This window comes from Lutzomyia longipalpis, chromosome 1 (assembly GCF_024334085.1).
Source record: "Lutzomyia longipalpis isolate SR_M1_2022 chromosome 1, ASM2433408v1".
In the NCBI taxonomy this organism is placed as follows: domain Eukaryota; kingdom Metazoa; phylum Arthropoda; class Insecta; order Diptera; family Psychodidae; genus Lutzomyia; species Lutzomyia longipalpis.
In genome coordinates this window covers 40,753,236-40,773,044 of record NC_074707.1, presented here as the reverse complement: position 1 = coordinate 40,773,044, position 19,809 = coordinate 40,753,236, and the positions used below count along the sequence as shown (strand labels likewise).

The 19,809-nt window shown below is 37.2% G+C and overlaps 2 protein-coding genes across 16 annotated transcripts in view; one reads left to right on the top strand and one right to left on the bottom strand.

The window, feature by feature from the left end:
- The window catches only part of LOC129787317 (polypyrimidine tract-binding protein 2), a 393,752-nt gene that overhangs the window by 136,163 nt on the left and 237,780 nt on the right, over positions 1-19,809 (top strand). The window lies entirely within an intron of this gene.
- Positions 8,937-13,553, bottom strand: LOC129787303 (uncharacterized). The gene is made up of 3 exons (XM_055822788.1): positions 13,388-13,553; positions 13,258-13,325; positions 8,937-13,193 (listed from the first exon to the last, which is right to left on the bottom strand). Exon 3 carries the CDS (start codon positions 13,087-13,089, stop codon positions 9,361-9,363), a length of 3,729 nt encoding a protein of 1,242 aa, XP_055678763.1. The 5' UTR covers positions 13,090-13,193; positions 13,258-13,325; positions 13,388-13,553; the 3' UTR covers positions 8,937-9,360.

The following is a 19,809-nucleotide window of genomic DNA, read 5'->3' as shown; positions in this document are numbered from 1 at the left end:
CAAGGACGGAAGGTATCCGTTTCCACCTCCATCTCACAGCGTATATACCTCACATCCCCAGGTTTCTTTTTAAACATGAAGCTCCTCGCAAGTCAAAGACAATTTCATAATTTCATTTGCTCAACGTCGAATGAATTCATTTTAATTGCAAAAGTTTTTTGATGGAGAAAAGAAAATATTAACTTTATGTTATTTTTCAGTCTCTCACCCCCTGTGCTCTCGGTGGCAAAGGGTGTGGGGGCTTCCTGAACTTTGCTGCATTAGCTGTAAAAATATTTTCTTCGTCATTCCCCTCCAACTCTGTGAAGATGTCTCGCACTCCTTCTTCGCAGAGGTTAACAAGGGGGTGGAATGATGTAAAAAAAAATGTGGAATATATGAAAATATCTCTTGTTCTGTACCCACAAATGGGGGCGGATTCTACCTCTCCGAAACCATTGAGGGGGTGCATGGAAAAGGAGAAAAAAAAATGCCAACATTTCCATCCACCCTGGAGACGTAGAGGAATTATTTCGAAAAAAAATGAGAAAATGTTCTCTAAGGGCTGCGGGGGCACACGGTGGACTATGTTAGCTCCCTCTCTCTCTTCTTCCGTATATGACACACAGTATAATTCCCAAGGAGATTCCCACCCCCTTCTTCCCTCCACTTGAGCGTGTCATGGTATGCAGTAGGGTTGAATGAGAGAAATGGGTAATTTTCCTGCAATTATTTAAATGTGGTTTTCATCCTCTAATTACGCATTTATGTTTATGTGGCTTTCAACGTTGCTGTGTGGAGAATTTACGTCACACAGACATCTTTTGTCCATGCCAACCACCCCCTCAACCGCCCCATACACAACGATGAAGTGCAGCGCATCCATTTTCCCACCCACAACCACCCCCATTTCATTATAAATCAAAACACTTTAGCATTGATGAGCTCCTGTTCTGCGCTTCCTTTCCACGGATACTCGAACAATTCGCCCGCAGACTACACTGATGCACTCGAGTCAGATAATTAAGAGACCTTTTGGAGTTGAGAATATCCTCATGCTAAATGGAGGAGGAGCTATGTTCAATATTGCACAGTGCAATAGAAATTATTATAATGAAGGATGCTTCTTTGGATCGCCAATGCGCTGGCGGAAGGGAGCTTTTGTACTGCTCTAGAATGAGCTAAACAAATAAATTAATCTTGAATAAAATTAATTTGAATTTCCCGCTCATGTAATTAAGCATCTAATTAAGAATTTTTAAAGATTTTAATTTCATCCTTAATTTTCTTTGGGCTTTCAAAAAATTGTAAGCTTTAACTTTCCTTATTCTAAAAATCGGGTAGATTCTGATAAAATATTTTCTTTTCTAACAATTGAAATGTTGCTGTCAGATTTTGATAGATGGGTAGTTTTAAATCGTTCTATTGTCGTTCTAGAAAAGAAAAAAAAACAAAGAATTTGTTGTTTAGGAAAATAGTCAGAAAGATCTCTGAAGAGGCCTGGAAAAGTAATTTTTATTCCAAAATACGATTAAAGGTAGAAACAAAATGTCAAAATCTTGTAAGATTTTTCCCGGAATACCAAAAATCTGATAACTGATGAATTGTAAGAACAGAAAAGAAAAGATTTTTATGAGAATCTATCTACCTCAATATTTTATTTTCCGAATAATTCAATAAAATTTTAAATATTTTTCATTAAAAAATATCCCATCCATTGTAAAAATAATTAATCATTTCAAATCCCTAAATTATGCATAACCACTCAATACAATCAACGTATAGAATTTTCCATCATTCCATTCAATCTTTTATAGTTCTGAATCAACAAGACAAAGGTTATAGATCAGTAACACTTCATTTCTGTTATAAATTCCTCTATTACTGTCCCTTGTCAATACTGTTTCTCGTCCTTTGTGCAACTTATTGATACATTTAATGGAAAGTACACCAAGGGAATCAAAGAGAATTTTCCCGAGGAAGGGGTTTATTGATTCTTGGACAAAATAGCGGGTAAAATAATTGTTCCATCCAATATCGAAATGGAATTTTTCCATCGCAAAAAAAAAAACACAAAAAGGAGGAAAAAACATACGGAAATGTCGCAGGATTGGGCATAGGAGAAGGGGGAAAAATGTCAATTTATTTTGAAGATGCTAAAAGTTGTAGTATAAGGGTATGGCGAGGGGTGGTAGCTTGGGGTTCTATAAATGATGACCTGAATAAGATGCGAAGAGGTAGCAATTCTCTCAAGCTATGGTGGACAACACAAAAAGAGGCCTCATCGCCTCTATTCATCCGCATGTGTAATTTTTTTTTCTGGCCACTGCACAAAATGAGGACATCTTCCGGTTGCGCAAGACGGAAATTGCATGCCTACTATCTGGACGTGTGGGAGGGTATGGTCCCACTATGGCGTCCCTTTTCACCTGTGCCATCATTTGTACTTCAAAAACCCTGTTCTCGGCGTGCACGGAAACATGACAAATCGATTCATACAGCATCACACAGAGAGAGTATAGTGCGAGACATCGCCCCATTTTCCCATCATCATCCCACCCCCTCGCCTTGGAACACCCTCTCACTCAGCCTCCTCAATCCCCTCAGCCTCCTCAGCTCCGTAGGACCTAGCTATTTGTGGCATGGATTGAATTGAGCCTATCATGTTCTAATCTCTCCACCCCGACCCAGAGACGCTAGCGAAGACGAACAAGTGGCTGCGAAGACGTGGATTCAGCGGGAGCAAAAGCTTTGCGAGAGTTAAAATGTACGGCACGGAGTGAAAGGCACAAAGCCCTGGAAATCCTGTTCTTTCTATCCATTTTACCCGGCTGAAGAAGCACCCCCGTCTCATTCCCCAAGGCAACATCATTTCACGCTTGAATCTATATTGGGAATCTATTTTATCACCCAACTTCCTCATCATGCCATTCACCTTCTTCTTCCTTAATTTTTTTCAACATCCATTTTCTACAAAAATCAACACTGTTTTCACTGGATCGGGATGAACCCAATTTAGCAGAAGAGTGTGATAAGGACGATAAAGATTGTTTGCACCTTGTAAAATTAATTTTTCATGTTCTAAAAATTATAAATTTGGGATAATTTTCATTTTATTCACTCTTTGTTTATTTATTTATTTTTTTAATAAAAGTTTTGAAAAAAGGCTAAACTTTGTCTAATGGATGAAATTCTATATTAAGATCGATCTAAGGTTTTTCAGCCAGGCATTAGTTTTCTTAAACCAGGCTTATTAAAAAAAAACATACATTTTCTAAGCTAGATCTAAGTTTTTGGGCCAGGTCTAAATTCTTTAAGAAAGCCTAAGTTTTTCTTAAGCCAGGCTCAGGTTTTTTTTCTAATTAGGCTTCAGTTTTTAAACTAGGTCTAAGTTTTTAAAGTTAGGATTAGATTCTTTAGGCTAGTCCTTAATTTATTCATTTAGGCTTAGATTCAGATTTTATTTGAGGTGAATGTGTATAGCGAGGACTACATTGTAAAATCGGCTAGCTTCGTATGAGCTCCGAACCGACTTATCCGTTTTTACAATGTAGCCCTCGATAGTCGCTTTCATCCCACTGCGACCTGTAAGGTCTATTGTGGACAGTTAGGCCAAAGTTAGTATAACTTTTTTAAGCTAGACCTAAATTCTTGAAGCTAAATCTAAATTTTTAAGGCTAGCCCTAAGTTTTTTAAAGCTAGGTCCAAGTTTTTTAAACTGAGCCTAAGTTTAAGACCATATAAACACTGCTAAAAAATTTATAAACAATTCTAAAATCTTAAATCTGGCCCTAAAAGGTTGTTCAACGTTCTTCCTTGATTTCTCGTTAATTCCGTGAACTTTGACAAAAATAATCCACAACGAAAGCTCCTTATTTCAACCGAAATATTTCCCATATTCGCAATGCAATTTATGTGGTATGGCTGTTTAACAAAGAACCCCACAATACAATCGGGGAATTCTTTTACCAATTGAAATGGTAATCAATATTGAATTGCATTGTACTCCCTTTTCTCGTATACAAGCCCCACGGAATTCCATTGCGGAAATACCTTTAATTGGGCAGGAGGAAGGGGAGAAAAAGGAGCTTTTGGGGAAAACGAAAAGCTCCTTTTTGGCAAAACATCAACTAAAATCGACTCTCATACCTTACTTTTTCAATTAACCATAAACTTCTTTCGTTGCTCTCCGTCTTCTGGGGCATGGAGAGTGTGGAGGAAATTTTCCACGGAAGTGCAGAATTCAATTTTTCCTGTGCAATGAAAAACCATTCTAAATTTATTGAGGCAACATAGTGAAAGCTACTTTTTCCTCTGTGCCAAGTTAAGAAAAAAAAATAAGAAACTTCTTCTAAAGAGAAAACAATTAAATTTTTCATGCCTTCTCTACTTCTTTATAGGCGTCTTTTGTCTCTAACAATGTCTCTCGTTGTTTTTTTTGTGGGGAACCGAATGACTCATTAATTGCTCTGGCTTGGTGGAAATGGGTACACGAAGGGGTTGAGTGGAAAAAAAAATTTGCGGAAATAAAGAGGAGTGATAAGAAATTTACACATCATTTAGGAGTTTTTTCCGCTCTCGTTTCATAGAGAAGAAAGAAGGCAATTTTGGTGAAAAACACGCACTTTGATGAACTTTCACCACAACCCATGGCCAAAATAACCATCTCCTTGATAATGATGATGGGGCAATGAAGAGGCCCTTCGTCTTTGGGTGTTCCTCCTGAATGTGGCAGCTGAAATCCTTTCAGCTGTGCTAAATTCTTTTGCAAAGTTTCTGGGTCAGTCGGTTTGAGAGGGAAATTCTCCTTCAGGAGTTTTAAAGTCTCCCCCCAAACTCCACCACATCTTCGAAGTAAAGGAAAAACCTCAATAATTTTCCATTTGAAAAGTAAAAATAAAAGTCTTAATCACTGAAGGAAACTTTGATGTTTTTTAAATTAATTTTTTATTAAAAATATTTCAAAATTAATTTTTTTTTCACAAACAAAAATTCGTAATAAAATGTAATGAAAAGAAAATTATTTCGTGAATTTTATTGAAAAGTTTTTTTTTTAATTTGGAATGCAATTGAAGTTTTTATTAATGGAAAATGACATTTTTTTCATTACACATACTTTATTTCCTGTAAAATATATTTCCGGCATGTAATGATTTTCCAAATGAAATCAATTGAAATTTTTCCAATTGCATTTGTATTAATTAAAAATGGATTTCTATTGCTTTTTATATTTTAAAATAAATAAATTACTAATTTTAATTTGAAATCTCTCTCAATTATTCCATCAAATTTAAATTTTATCCCAAAATAATATAGATAAAACCGAGGATAAAACGTTTAAAGATTTGCCCAGCAGCGGATAAGCTCATGAAGCAAAAGAACATTTTTTTTTATCCATGGGAAAAGCTCCCTTTTGTTCACCTGCAGTCGCTTCAGAGAGCCATTTTCACCCATAGTCAGTGTGTTGGTTTTTATCCCAACTCAGAGCTCTCTTCTTGTATTTTCTTTACCACCTCCCCTTGCTCCTACCACCCCGTCCCGCACCTCTCATATTAATGAGATCGTAATTAAAATTTATTGTGCTTGTTCGCTTTAGATACACTGGCAACAAGCAAAAAGTTCATGCGAGAGTTTTCATGGGTGGTAAAAGAGAAAAGAATCCACCAACCACCCGGGGATGTCCGATAAATTTTAGTCTAACTGAAATTGGCAGGTGAGGTTTGGTGGGAAAATTTTCATTTGAAATTTGCGATTCACCACCCCCCATCTCCCTCCCGCTGGTAATGTAAAATAAAATCATAACCACAGCATTTCCCTCTCCTCATTGATTTTTCTTTTACGTTCTCTCTTTTGTACAAAAAAAATCATTCAAAGCTCGATGAAGAGGAGAGAAACCGCTGATGTTGGTTTGAGGGTGAGTTCGGGGAGCTTTTTTTTTTTAACTTTTTAACAAGATTACATTGAAATTGTTTGATTTCAATTGAAGCACACACACACATTTTCTTCGCGAGAAATGCAGGTACAAAAAAAATCCCGTCGCTGAGGGCGCATTGTGTGGGATTTTCCCGCAGTTAATCGACATCGCACCTCAGAGATGCCTTACAGAAATTCATCGCCAAAACTGAGAATTTTCCTCGCTTCTTAGGCACTTTCTCAAGTTTGTTCTTCTATACCATTCGGTGGGAAAACAAGGTGCGACTTAGTGGGAGATTATTTGTACACCACAATTTGATTCTAAATTGAGCCTATGAAGGATTTCCTATAGTTTTCCGACAATTTTATTCCAAATATTTTCTTCGGTTAATTTTTTTTAAGACTATTACTAAGGACTTTTGAGTTTGAAAGTTTAAACATAATCTAAAATTTCATGAATTTTTTGAGGGTAAAAAAGAACTATTTACATGTCAAAAATTCTTTTAAAAATAGAACAGAGCTTTTAAAATGTTTAAAAACGCTTTAAACGATATAAAATGACAAGAATTTAAAAGACATGCCAAACGTTAAAGAATAATTCTTGATCGTTTGACAAGAAACGTCAAAAGTTTAAAACGTATCCTAGTTCGTTAGAAAAGAAATGTCAGAATTAAAAAAAAACAAACGTAAAATGATCTTCAAGTGTTAGAAAAGAAAGAAGCATAATCAAAGATTAAAAAAAAATAACGTCCAACTTTAAGAAAACAAACGTCAAAATTAAATAAGAAAACATAAAGAGCTAAGAAAACAAACGTCAAAGTCAGAAAATGAGTGTCAAACGTAAAGTAAGAAACGTCAAACTTAAAAAATTATCATACAACGTTAGACAAGGAATATCAACATTGTTAAAAGATTGTAAAGAAATGTCAAAAGTAATTTTAAATCTTCTTTTAACATATTCAAAATTTAAAAAAATATATCTTAAAAACTTCCTTGAATAGATTTCTGAATACATTCCTGTTTAATATAATTTTCACAGAGCTTTGATCAGTGGAAAACTTAAGAAGAATTTCAGTAGGAAAAACTCGGAAAAGTACACCATGCCATAATTATTTCATCCCTTGGGACGGCACGTGGATTTTCCTCCTAAGTTTTTTTCCCCAATCACCACCTTCCCATCGCAGCATATTCTTCTGCTTTTGCCACAGAATTGATTTCATCTCAAATCTCCTTCTTAGGCTAATTAAATGTTTCTTCTGAGTGGATCCAGCATCGCATGGTAAAACCTCTCGAGAGAAAAGTCCCTCAATGGGTAGAACCTGAGAAGCCTCATTGTGTTCAAACTTCAATTTTGCATTCAAAAACGTCCTAGGCGTTCTTGCGAAAATGCTGGTTACGGAAATCCCGAAACTTGCAAAAGTTGCTGGTGAACAAATTGATGAAGGGTTCTTTGGTTGGGCAATTAAATTAATTGGGTGTTTGTTCGCGGTATGGGGTTTGTAATTTTAAATGGTGCGCCATATACGCGTCGGCTGATGTGGCCCCGCATCTCCCCCGTTGAATCTTCAACAATAAACCACCCCTTGAGATGGAATTTAATTAGATTTTAAAGAGTTTATTTATAAAGAGTTCACGCGGTGTAAATTAGATCCACATATACAATTTACCATGCAATTATGGAGCTCGTTTAAATTGATTAATTTGCTGAGTCTTGAAGTTTTTGAATGATTTTCATCCCCAAAGAAGAGCTCGCCTCTCAACCCCTACTTTCCATCCTTTCGTAGAATTATTTTCTATCCGCGTGTTAACATTGTTGCAAAAATTCGTTGTGAAATGAAAAGATTAGAGAAGCTTTAGGGCAGCATCGGAGCAACTTTGAAGCTTTATTTCAAGCTTTGGGTGCTATGTAAAAAGCTGTGATAAAATATCAAAAATTTCCATATGATGAAATATTGATAACACCCCTTGCCGACCATTTCATTTTGATTTACAACCAACACCGACCTCACAAAATTTCCTCAGCAATTTCTTTTCAATTTTTCAACTCGCCATCGCGGGGCAAAACCTCCCTTCGATTTGGGGTTGATCGTCAAAAATAAAATGCTTTATTTATTGTTTTTCATTTCGCATTTGGCAATTTGCAGGGGTTGGCAGAGAGGCACAAAAAAAAGAGAATAAAATGCACAAAGTGGAATTTATTTCCTCGAGATCTGGCGGTTAATCTCTGTCATAACTCAAAAGGTTGAAATTTTTATTAAATGGCCCCACCATGGATTTGTGCTTCGAAGGTGGTGGAGTTAAAATAATGCCACACATATATTGAATTCCTCAAGGGGTGGGTTTTGCACACCATATGCGAGTGGGGGTGGTTGTAAACATTTTCTTTCTTTCTTGCATAAATACGCCAAAATCGCCGCTTTTTGCCGCCTTGCACGCACTTTTAGCATTTTCAAATAAATTTAACCAATTCCTTTGTTTCGCAGCTCTCGCGTCGCCCCACAAGGCGATTCACCCCCTCCAAAACACTGAGAACTCTTTAAATTGTCGTTAAAATTTTTATATATAAATTCCACCCTCGGCTCAAGAGAAAACCACCCCCAACATTTTCCAACAAGGGGGTGGTGTGGGTATTTGTGTGGATGTGATGAACGACGGAGTCACGTACGGCGTGTGTGAAGAATCATTTCACTCTTGACAGCGCGAGTTGTAACTCATCACTCCCCTTAGAACGCCACCATCAAATACGTTAGCGGGACGGGGTGTACTTCCTTTGCACCCTCAATTATTCACAAAACCCCCAACCACCCCGTGCCCCCATCGAAGTGTCTGGGGGGCATTAGGAAAATTTCTCACATACACTAAATTATTTATTTTTAATTGCCCCCATCTTTCGTGTACGCGCGCCAACTTTTTCGATGCCGAATGCAAAATAAAGCTCATCCAATTTTGCATGAGAAATGTTATTTTCTTGTTAAGTGTGCTTCGTGCACATTTATTATCCACGGAGATGGCGGTTGTTTTAACCTACAAAATACATACATTGGGGCTTTAGAAAAGGGGCGCTTTATCATTTGCTTAGACTACTCACTCTATTTTAACCTTAGGGCTTCAACGCCGCCTCTCCTCTAACTACTCTCTTCTTTGCTTGCACTAATTCTATAAAAAATATTACATAAATTAAATTGTATTCCCTTTTTCACTTATTTCTCTTATTTTACCTTTTTCAATCGTTTCTCAATCTTTAACTTTCTTAATCTATAAGCCACACGTGCTTCTTCTTTGACTTCCTCACATAAAATGTCTACCTAATTCTTCTTGTTCTTTTTTTCTATCGTAATTCTTCTTCTTCTTCTATTATATGATAAACTTTAAACTTAAAAATCTAACATTTCTCCCCCACGGTGCGCGAAGCACCCAAATCAGGGGGTTCATCACTTGCACAATACTTTACAGCCAGTCTTCTTGCTTCTATCTATTCATGATCGACACTGCTTCTCCATCACTGTTTGGCTGCTGCTTTTTCTTCCACTTTCCCATGAATCTTTCAAACTTCCTCTCACCGTCGTAACGTACTGCTTCAATCTTCCCACGGCGGTCCAAGAATCGCCGGATTGCTGTGACGGCGCTGTCAGCTACCCAATAGATCGCAATCTTCAAACATACGGCTCGTCTAGCCAGTAAGGTGAAGATATCACCCCAGCGCTTCTTCTGACGGCGTCTCACAGCTTCACTGACCAATCCCAGATGTGTGTGTGCAGGACGATTCGGGAAAAACTGATCTATCGTCCATGTACACCACACTGCAGCTTTCATCTTCACGTATCCACGTCGTACTTCTTTGATTCTTTCCTTCTTTGCCCAAGCAATGTCTTCCAGCTCAATCAGTGGGGGCTCCCCCACGTTATTCTCGCCACTGATTCTTCTCTCACGATGCTTTTTGAACCAACGCAAGGCACAAAATCCCAATCGCGCAATTTCCATCAGCTTGCGCCACCAATCGAGGAATCTCATCACGTCCGGAAGCATGGGTTTCCGGATAACCTCACAAACTTTTTCTGCTGCTGGCAACATCTCGGGCTCATCAATCACTTCTTTCTGCTCCTTCTCTGTTGACCATTCACTGTCACTGACCTGCATCTCAAGCGTATCCTCCAAACATTCGCCTAAATGCGTATTCAAAACTGCGTCCTGCAGCTCCAGACGGGGAATTTTCACCTTTTTGGTCGGTGCCACGCGCGTGCAAACTATCAGACACTCGACAACTACTCCCTCTGGATGAATAACTCGCAAATAGACTTCTCGAACTTTCTCAATGCCTTTCAATTTCACAAACTTTAGCCACTGACAGCACAACTCTCCACTATCTTCAGGGCTCCATCCAATCTTTGCACGACGAATCTCCTGTAGGATCATCCTTCCTTTCACTACGAACATGCCAATATCTCCCAGAGGACCAAATATTGACATGACTAGCCGGAGAAGCTCTCGAATCGTGGGTGTCTTTTCACCATAAAGAATATCGGGTGGTACACGGTGGAAATTTGCACAGAAAGTAAACATGTCACCGTCAAACATCTGTCGTACAGTGATCGCCTTATCGAACGAACTGTCTTCAAACTTCACTTCGTCTTTATATGAATAATCGGCTGGTAGATCATCCAACACTTTCACATCACTTGTACACCAATTTACCATCCGAAAATCTTCTGCACTTTGCACTTTTATGACTCCCCGCACCAACTGCTTGGCCTCATCCGGAGTGTCATGAATTTCGAGGTAATCGTCACGACAATTGAGAATCTCCTGGATGACTCCCGGATGCTTCTCCTTCAACATCTCATTGTTGTCAATCCTCACATTCACGGCAAGTGTGGGTGAGATACACACTTCCGGCTTTGACAACTTTCTATCATCTTCACTAAACGGCTGCAAGTATCCATCCTGGACATGCTCCGTCATCTTCTCGCAGTGCTCCTGGGTCAACTCTGGGTCCTCGTCCAGCTTGTGCTCGAGCTCGAGCGGGCGAATCATCGCGACTGGGCGGTCTTCTGACACCTCAGGGGGCTGCTCATCTTTCCACAAATGACTTTCTTCGAATCTATTATCTTTTATCACGTCTGTAGCCAACTCCATAATTGTAAAACTCTTCTTATCCTCTCTAGGCACTGCATTCTCGACTGTGTGCTTCACACCAAAGTCCTCAATAGCGGATGACGAATTGTTCACATCGCAAATCTCACCCACTTCTTCAATTGCAGTGCACGCATACTCCATGGGGGTTTCCGGACTGCGTCCAATTTTACCCATGACTATCCATCCAAGCCACGTCCTGATCAAATAAGGCGCATTCCAAGCACCATGTATGACTTCTCTAGCGGTGATTAGGGCAACATTATCCACTCCAATGAGAATCTCAGGCTCTGCATTTTGCATGGGCTCAACTGGACGCTGAGTCAAATAGCTCCAGTCTCGCGCAAGAGCCGTCACATTGGTGGTCTGTTTCGGCAAAGACATCACTGCTACTGTACGAGCACCCTTCACTGTAAACTCCTTTGCGCGATCAAACGTTCCCTTCACCCTGAACTCTACTATTTCAGAATCTTTCTCCAACTGTGACGCAGCATTCGCTCCCTGATACACTAGTGGCCGCACCGGCCCGGACAGACCCATCTTTCTCGCCAAGCTGGCCTTGATCATCGTGATTGAGGATCCATCGTCCAAGAATGCAAACGTCCTTACTGTGCCCTGAGGCCCAGTCACAATCACCGGAATAATCTTCATGAGAATCTTATTCTTTGCAGTTGAGTACGAGTACATTGTGGTGTTCACATGAGGCACTATCTCATCCCGCGGCGCGGTAGAGGGGCCTGGTGTAGGCTGTGGTCTCTCTGTCGGCGTGTGTAGCAACTCATGATGCTTCTTCCCACAACCATCTATTGAACACCTCGACGTTCGGCGGCAATCTGCTGCTGGATGTCCTTTCATCAGGCACAAGAAGCACAGACTCCTATTCATGATCAATTTGCGACGATCTTCGAGCGCCGCTTGCACTAGATGTGGACAATTATTTGCGAAGTGGCCTTCCTCATCGCAAATATTGCACGTCTTCTTCTTATCTTCTGTCGTAGTCATCACTTTATGCGTTTTCCCACTCCTCTGATTTTGCTTCCCTTTTTCTGGTGACTTCTCAGTGGACATCTTATCTCTGGATTGCATGATGCGCTTCATTGCGGCCTCAGCCTTCTTGTTCAGGAACTTCACTAGCACATCCAAATCTCCGAACCCACTACTTGTATCTACTTCTGACCACTGAATCTTCATATTTGTAGGAAGCTTCTCGACAATTTCCCAAATCAAGTGGGGACTCTCTTTGTAGCTCACACGTCCCATAATCTCCAAGGATGCCATCAGATTCTCCACTGCACTCGCAAACTTCATCACTGATTCAGGGTCCTCTTCTCTAACTGCAGGAAGCTCCCTGACTTTCTCTAGCATAGACATCACAAGGAATTCGGGACGTCCAAATCTCTTCTCAAGTACATCTAGGATACGCGGTACATTCTTGCTGTCGTACAAAAGGAATTGCACGGCTTCTCTGGCGTCACCCTTGAGGCACTTGTCCAATCGCGTAATATCTTCTGTGGGTGTAAAAGCACATGCAGCAGAGGTGCTTCGCCACCAATTGATGAAGCCTGGCCATTCACGGAAGCTTCCGTCGAATTGCTTCACCTCTCTCGTCAACGTCTGTCGCGCCATAAACATCTGCATGTCTGACACGTACCTCTCTGTCGGCCTGGGAACTTCTGGAACAACTGGGGCTGGCTTTTCTTCCAGCCGGGGCTTCTCTTCCAGCTGGGGCCTCTCTTGCACTTTCCCAACCGGCTCATCATCATCAAAATCATCGTCGACTCTATACGCCACCACGGGAGTCTTTTTGTGGGGAATCGGTGTGGAGGTCTTCATGTGAAGGTTTTCCATGGCCTTTTGCTTCTCTAGTTGCGCAAGACGCAACTTCATTCTTGTCTCTGTGATTTCTAGGTCTAGTATACTCTTCTCCGCAGAGATCATCTTCAACTCCTGTGCATTCTCTTTGCCAATGGATTCCTCGCTAAATCCACGAAACTTCTCATCTTTTGGCGGAGACTCCTGTCCCGCCGTCTCACCTTTGTTCTCACCTCCCGGGGGCGTCCTCAACATCTTCGTACAATAATAACTCCAAAATAGAGTTAAAAGAATGTTATTTTCTTGTTAAGTGTGCTTCGTGCACATTTATTATCCACGGAGATGGCGGTTGTTTTAACCTACAAAATACATACATTGGGGCTTTAGAAAAGGGGCGCTTTATCATTTGCTTAGACTACTCACTCTATTTTAACCTTAGGGCTTCAACGCCGCCTCTCCTCTAACTACTCTCTTCTTTGCTTGCACTAATTCTATAAAAAATATTACATAAATTAAATTGTATTCCCTTTTTCACTTATTTCTCTTATTTTACCTTTTTCAATCGTTTCTCAATCTTTAACTTTCTTAATCTATAAGCCACACGTGCTTCTTCTTTGACTTCCTCACATAAAATGTCTACCTAATTCTTCTTGTTCTTTTTTTCTATCGTAATTCTTCTTCTTCTTCTATTATATGATAAACTTTAAACTTAAAAATCTAACAAGAAATGACATAAGGGGAGCTTTACAAGAATTTCTCTGCACGCTGCATATTGTATAATTGTTAAATATTTAAACTAAAATTCTCCAAAGAGGGAATGCCACCTTACAAAGCAATTGACGGAGCGAGGAAAAAGGTGTTTTAATAGATTACTACAGGGGTGTAGTTAGAAATCTATTGAAAGGAGGGGATGTGTATTTTATTTTATGTTACAAAATGCTGAAAATCGTTTAAAAAGAATGACTAAGTTGTTGAGGTTTATGTGGTTTATGTTGATTTAAATTACTAAACATTGACTAAGATAAGAACGATGATTCCGTTTAAATTAGCATCTTTTCTTAATTTCTGAATTTCAAATATTTAATGTTTCTTTTATTTAACCTTCGCATTGCCATGTGGGGTGGGTGAGCAACCCCAGAGCTATATTTCGAGCTATTTCGACCTAATTATTAGAGATTTAGAACCGATCTTTTGGAAATAATTTTCTTGGTTATCTGAAAAGATTATGTCAAAATTTCAGATCAATCCCAACACTACAAAAAGAGTTATTAAAAAATGTAAGAAGAGAGAATTCAAAAATTAGTGTAACGGTCTTTATTCCATTTCTTTCTTCTCATCATCTCTTTTCTTGATCATTCTAACCTCAAAGAACTCATTGATGAAAAAAAATTATCAGAAAATCTATTACAAAATTACTTATTTGTGTATTCTAAACTAGACAAAAGACTTCTAGGGGAGTACCAAAAGGAGTCGATTAATGCACATTTAACCGAAAGAATTTAACCCATGGCAATGCGCGTGAGTATTCTGATCATGGCATACGAACGGTTAACTTTAAAGATATTTCAAATTTTTAAAGATATTTTGAAAGATTAGGTTAGAATTGTCGAGAAATGAAGTGAATAAAAATGATTAGTAAAAATGAATAAATTTGACCGTTACGCAATTTTTTGAATTCTCACTTAATTACATTTCAGTAAATAACTTTTTTTCTGGTTTATTTCCAAAAAGATAGACTCTATACCTCTAAGAATCACGTCGCAATAACTCGAAATACAAATAGCTCTGGGGTCGGTCACCTACCCTTCATGGCAATGCGAAGGTTAACATTTTGTCGGTTTTTTTATTTTTATTTTTGACGTTTTTCTTGTAACGTTAAACATTTATGGTATAACTTTTGGCGTTTCTTTCTCTAATATTTGTTGTTAATTTTTATTAAGATTATTTTTCGTGTTTTAAATTAAATTAAAATTTATTTATTTTAACTTTTAAAGGAAATGACGTTTGCTTATTTTGCTTTTGGGGTATTTAGTAGATACTGAACCACCCCTTCTAGCTACGCCACTGGATTGTTTTTTTCTCTTATACCCCACCCCTTTACCCTAAGGTAAAGGATTGTTGTGATAGTATTAAAAAATTTATACGTTGGTAAATTGCATAAAGTTGCATTCTTTGAATAATTTATAGGTAACACTGCACCACTATAGAAATTATAGACACTTTTTTTAATACGGAAAGTTCATCGTTTCGACGTACTACGTCAATTACTGCTACAAACTACCACAATGTATGCATCCACAATAATATGTAAGTTACAACAGAACATTACAACAATTCATCACTTTTGGCTAGTTTAATGGTAAATTCAGCAAGCATTTATCAGGGACGAGCGAGAATATCCTTAGTGAGTGAATGGAGAGGAAGATTTAATATGGTTATTTAGTTAACAAAACTATATGTATGCTCTCAGGTGTAGAGGAATTGTACTGGGATTTGTTGGCACACGCCTAGGGGGGAGAGCAGGGGGGGTGTATGTTACGTAGGGGGTGCTGAATGGAGTTTAATGCTGCACTCGAAATGCCGTTGAGATCAGCATGAGAGACGATTGTCAAATAAACAACAAGTGAAGCAATTAATTAAGAGGAAACAGCTTGTATGGAGCTCTAGAGAGAGTGTAGATGCTGAGGCCTCAATAATACAAATGTGTGTATTTGTGGCCATTTTGATTTAATCTCTATGCAAATTGACTAGAGCTTTACAATAATGTGAATTATATGTGATCACTTCTTCACCATCCCTTAACCATTTACCCCCTAACTCACACAAAAGGACACGCCAACCCTCATGCTTCGCAAGCCGCAGGTGATGGTGGTACATGTGGTGGAGATCCTTAGAAACTATTAAGGTGAAAATTGTGTATTTATTCTCACCACCCACTACAAAAGCATTTGCCAATTGGTGAGAGCTTTCACAAACACTTTACAACTGCAAATAGAGAGATTTTCCCCATATTCTGCAAACGGGTGTGTATGAGGTTTTTTTTTGGGGGATTGAACAGGTGCTTCGCCACACTCGAAGACCGAAGAGTTGGAAAGTTTGATAACGTCGTTTAAACGATTCTTAACAAACAAATTTACCAAACAATTGTTGAGCATGGTAACACTGAGCTTTTTTCTTAACTTGAACTAGTTCTCTGTTTTTAGAGCTTTGTTGTATGTAATTGCTCTCAGGAGCATAACTAAACTTTTCTTTTAATAGGAGAACGTGACCCAATTAGAGCCTTTACACGCCTGTTTACAATGCAAAAAAATGGTATTAAATATTTTTTTATATGGTTACTTACTATTCAGTAAAATAATAATAATAACTAATTAGGCCACGGTCTCCTATACTAAATTATTTAAATGAAATATTGCCTTAAAGGGAATTTTTTAAACAATTTTTTTACCGAAAAAAAAGATTAAAAAATTATACGTTAGATTTTTATTACTTCTTATAATAAACAAATAAATAATTTTCCAACATTTTGTTTTTCTTAAGCATGCTAAAGCCTTTTAAACATAGCTGTGCTTTTAAATTATGCGTGAAAGATGATTAAATTGATCGATTACAATTTTTTACATGATTTTTGATATCCTGTGGAAAATCTCATAAAAATTTGAAAGTTTATATCTTCTTTTTTCAATACGAATTTTTAAAGGAAATTTACTTTTCCAAATTCTTTGTGTTTCTTCAACGTGCACGATGACAATAGAACTGCTTAAACTAAATTTTAAAGACATCAACCTGTCACAATATTACAATAACTTTTAATTTTTAAGAAAAGAAAAGATATTTGATAAAATCGAGCTCATTATTTAAAAAATTGCTTATATTTTGAACTTCCTTCATTTTTGTGTAAAAGTAATGATGATTGCTGCATAAGAAGCTGAGAGTTTTACAATCTGGAAAGAAACCAAAACCTAGAACATAAATTTATACACAATATTCTCATGCATTCTAACCTGTATTAGAGCCATCAAACTTATGTCATACAATCCACCAGCTTTGAGTCCGATAACTTGAAGAGAATTAGCCATCAAGCAGAGAATAATTTTCTGTTCCTTCACACTTAAATCGTACCAATTTGTCTGGTAGAGATTGTTGAAGATTTCTTCTGATTGTGATCGAATAATTTCTCCGAAGAAGCATAAAAGAGCAAGTTGGCTAATCAGGGAAGCCAATATAATGTACAATAATGGATTATTTGGATAAATCTGTATGACGGATATTATACTGAGAAATATTAAAGTGCTAAAGAAAAGTTGAACCAGAGATATAAATTTCATGCACTCGTTGAATACCCCCAAAATTCTTATCATTTCAACATGCTTCTCTATGATGCGAATAAGAAATCTCGGACGTTTTGGTACTTCTGGATTTTCAGAAAAAATTTTAATCAGTCTGTTGACAGACTTCATGAAGAAAATGACGTAAATTCCAATGAAAACTATTGCACTGTCCGCAAATATGTTCCAATAGGCAGCTATCATGGTGAATATAATTGTAACAAATTTATGGATGAAGCGAGTAGTTTCCTGGTTAAGACCAGGAATGGCTATCACCAAGTAATCACAAAATGCAAAATTTAAAGGCACGAAAATTGCACACATTGTAAACATTGCAAAGTAAATTCTGAAATTATATTTGAAAAGATTTTTTTTTTGTAAAGTTTCTTTAAATTATAATAAAAGGAAAAACTTTACTTGAAAAACAGCACAGAGTATTTTAGAGCTTTTTCGAATTCCCCAATGGATACCTTTTCGATGATTTCATCTTCCTCAACCTGTAAGTATTGGCCCTGAATCCAATCAGAAAGGCTTTCCACATCATCGTGAAATGGGACAATAGCAAAATTTTTAAACAATAATTGCGAATACCCAAGACACATTAGTACGGTGAAAAGAACTTTCATAACATCCATGTTATCATCTTCCATAATTTTGCTAATATTATTGAGTACAAAGTATACAAAAGTAGATGTAACAAATGTTAAAGAAATGAAGAAATTTCTTAAATGCGGTTTGTCACCACGGATACGTCTTAGTGTTCGTGATGTAATGCAAAATTTAAAAACTTCTTTAAATTCTTCAAAATCCATCTTTCTCACAAGATACGATGATATTAAAAAAAAATAATAAAACACAACCTTTCAGTTAAAAGCGGACTGAACTCTAGGAAAGGAAACACTGTATGTAAAATAATGTAGATCAGAGTTTTCACTTAAATACCTACAATTGAATGTGCATTAAAAAATAATATTTCAACAGGTGCTGACTTCCCACTTCTCAAGTACAAATGTTGATTGTAAAACCACTTTTATGAATTATAAATTTAGAAAATATTTCTATGGATTGGTGCTACGTCTTTTTATCTGTGGTTTAACAATGTGAATTATTAAAAATCTCTGTGAAAAAGTTCCACTCGTTGGAGTAAGTTTTATTGATTCTTTTAATTCTTATATACATATAACAATTCATTATATGCCCTTAAAAAACACTTTAAAAAAAAGAATCACAGCTAAAAGTAAATGAAGTTTCATCACAATTCTTTCGTATTGAAAACTTTTTTTTTTGCCACCCTCCCACCCAATTTAGAAAGTCTGTATAGTCACAGAGGACCACTGGACTGCAGTCTTAAAAGATTATGGTATTGAAAACCATAGTCATAAATTATTAGAGAAGGAAAATTCCTTTAAGGGAAGATCCAGCCACCCTCACTAATATACACTCCCTTTTTACAACCTCAAATGCAATTCGCTCACACGTGATTGGGGGCTCGAGTTGACTACTTTTATTTCTACTTCATATACTGTTTATTTGGTTTTTGTTTTTTTTTTTGACCAAAATTTAAAAAAAAATTATTCTAAAGTCCGTAAAGACTACCCAGATTTGTTACGTAGAGTTCCCCATAAAATCTTAGTAGGTAGCCAAGGCGCATGAATCATGAATGTTTAGGTAGGCTTAACCAGGATTTTCAATTGTTGTTCCAATTTCCACTTCTTTGCATTGATTAAAGGAAATTAAAAGACGATAGTTTACACGATTTATAAATGCTATGAAAACGCCTCTTTTGCTTAAAATCCCTTGAAATGTGTGAAGCATATGCTGTAATCAATAAAACTTACTACAAAAAAAAAGAGCTGAGTATGGAAAGGAAAATATAAATATTTCATAAATGTTAAAACCACAAATAAAAGACGTAGCGTAGCACCAACCAATGGAAATATCTTCAAAGTATTAATATTTCAAAAAGAAAAATGTGGTTTTTACCATTATGCTTGTTCTTGGCTAGGTTAGGAAGACAACACATGTTAAGGTAGGGGAGGGCGGGGCTAATAAAGTCACTTAAGGGTTTGGAAAAAGCCTTAAATATCATATTTCCTAGCTAGATAGAACAAAATGATCTGAGAAACAGTTGTAGGGCAAGACATGTCCTAAAGAATTGAGCTATATATTTCGCTTTATCTGTTTGGGAAATATGATATTTTAAGCTTTTTCTAAACCCTTAAGTGACTTTTTTAACCCCGCTCTCCCCTATTATTTTTAATTTTCAAGGTATTTAAGTGAAAACACAGATTTATTTCACATTGTAGTGCTTGTTTCCCTAGAGTTTGGTTGACTTTTGTTAACACAGTTTTCTTTCAAAAATATTTTTTCAAATAAGTTGTTTCAAGGATGGATTTTAAAGAGTTTAAGGAACTTCTTAAATTTTGCATTGTATCGCGAACATTGAGACGTGTTCGTGGTGATAGCCCAAAACTAAGATACTTTTTCTTTTTTCTTACATTTGCTACATCCATTTTTGTATACTTCACACTGAATAATATTGGAAAAATTATGGAAGATGATAATATTGATTTTATGAAAGTGCTTTTCACTGTGTTAATGTGTCTTGCATATTCGCAATTGCTGTTAAAAAATTTTGCCATTGCTC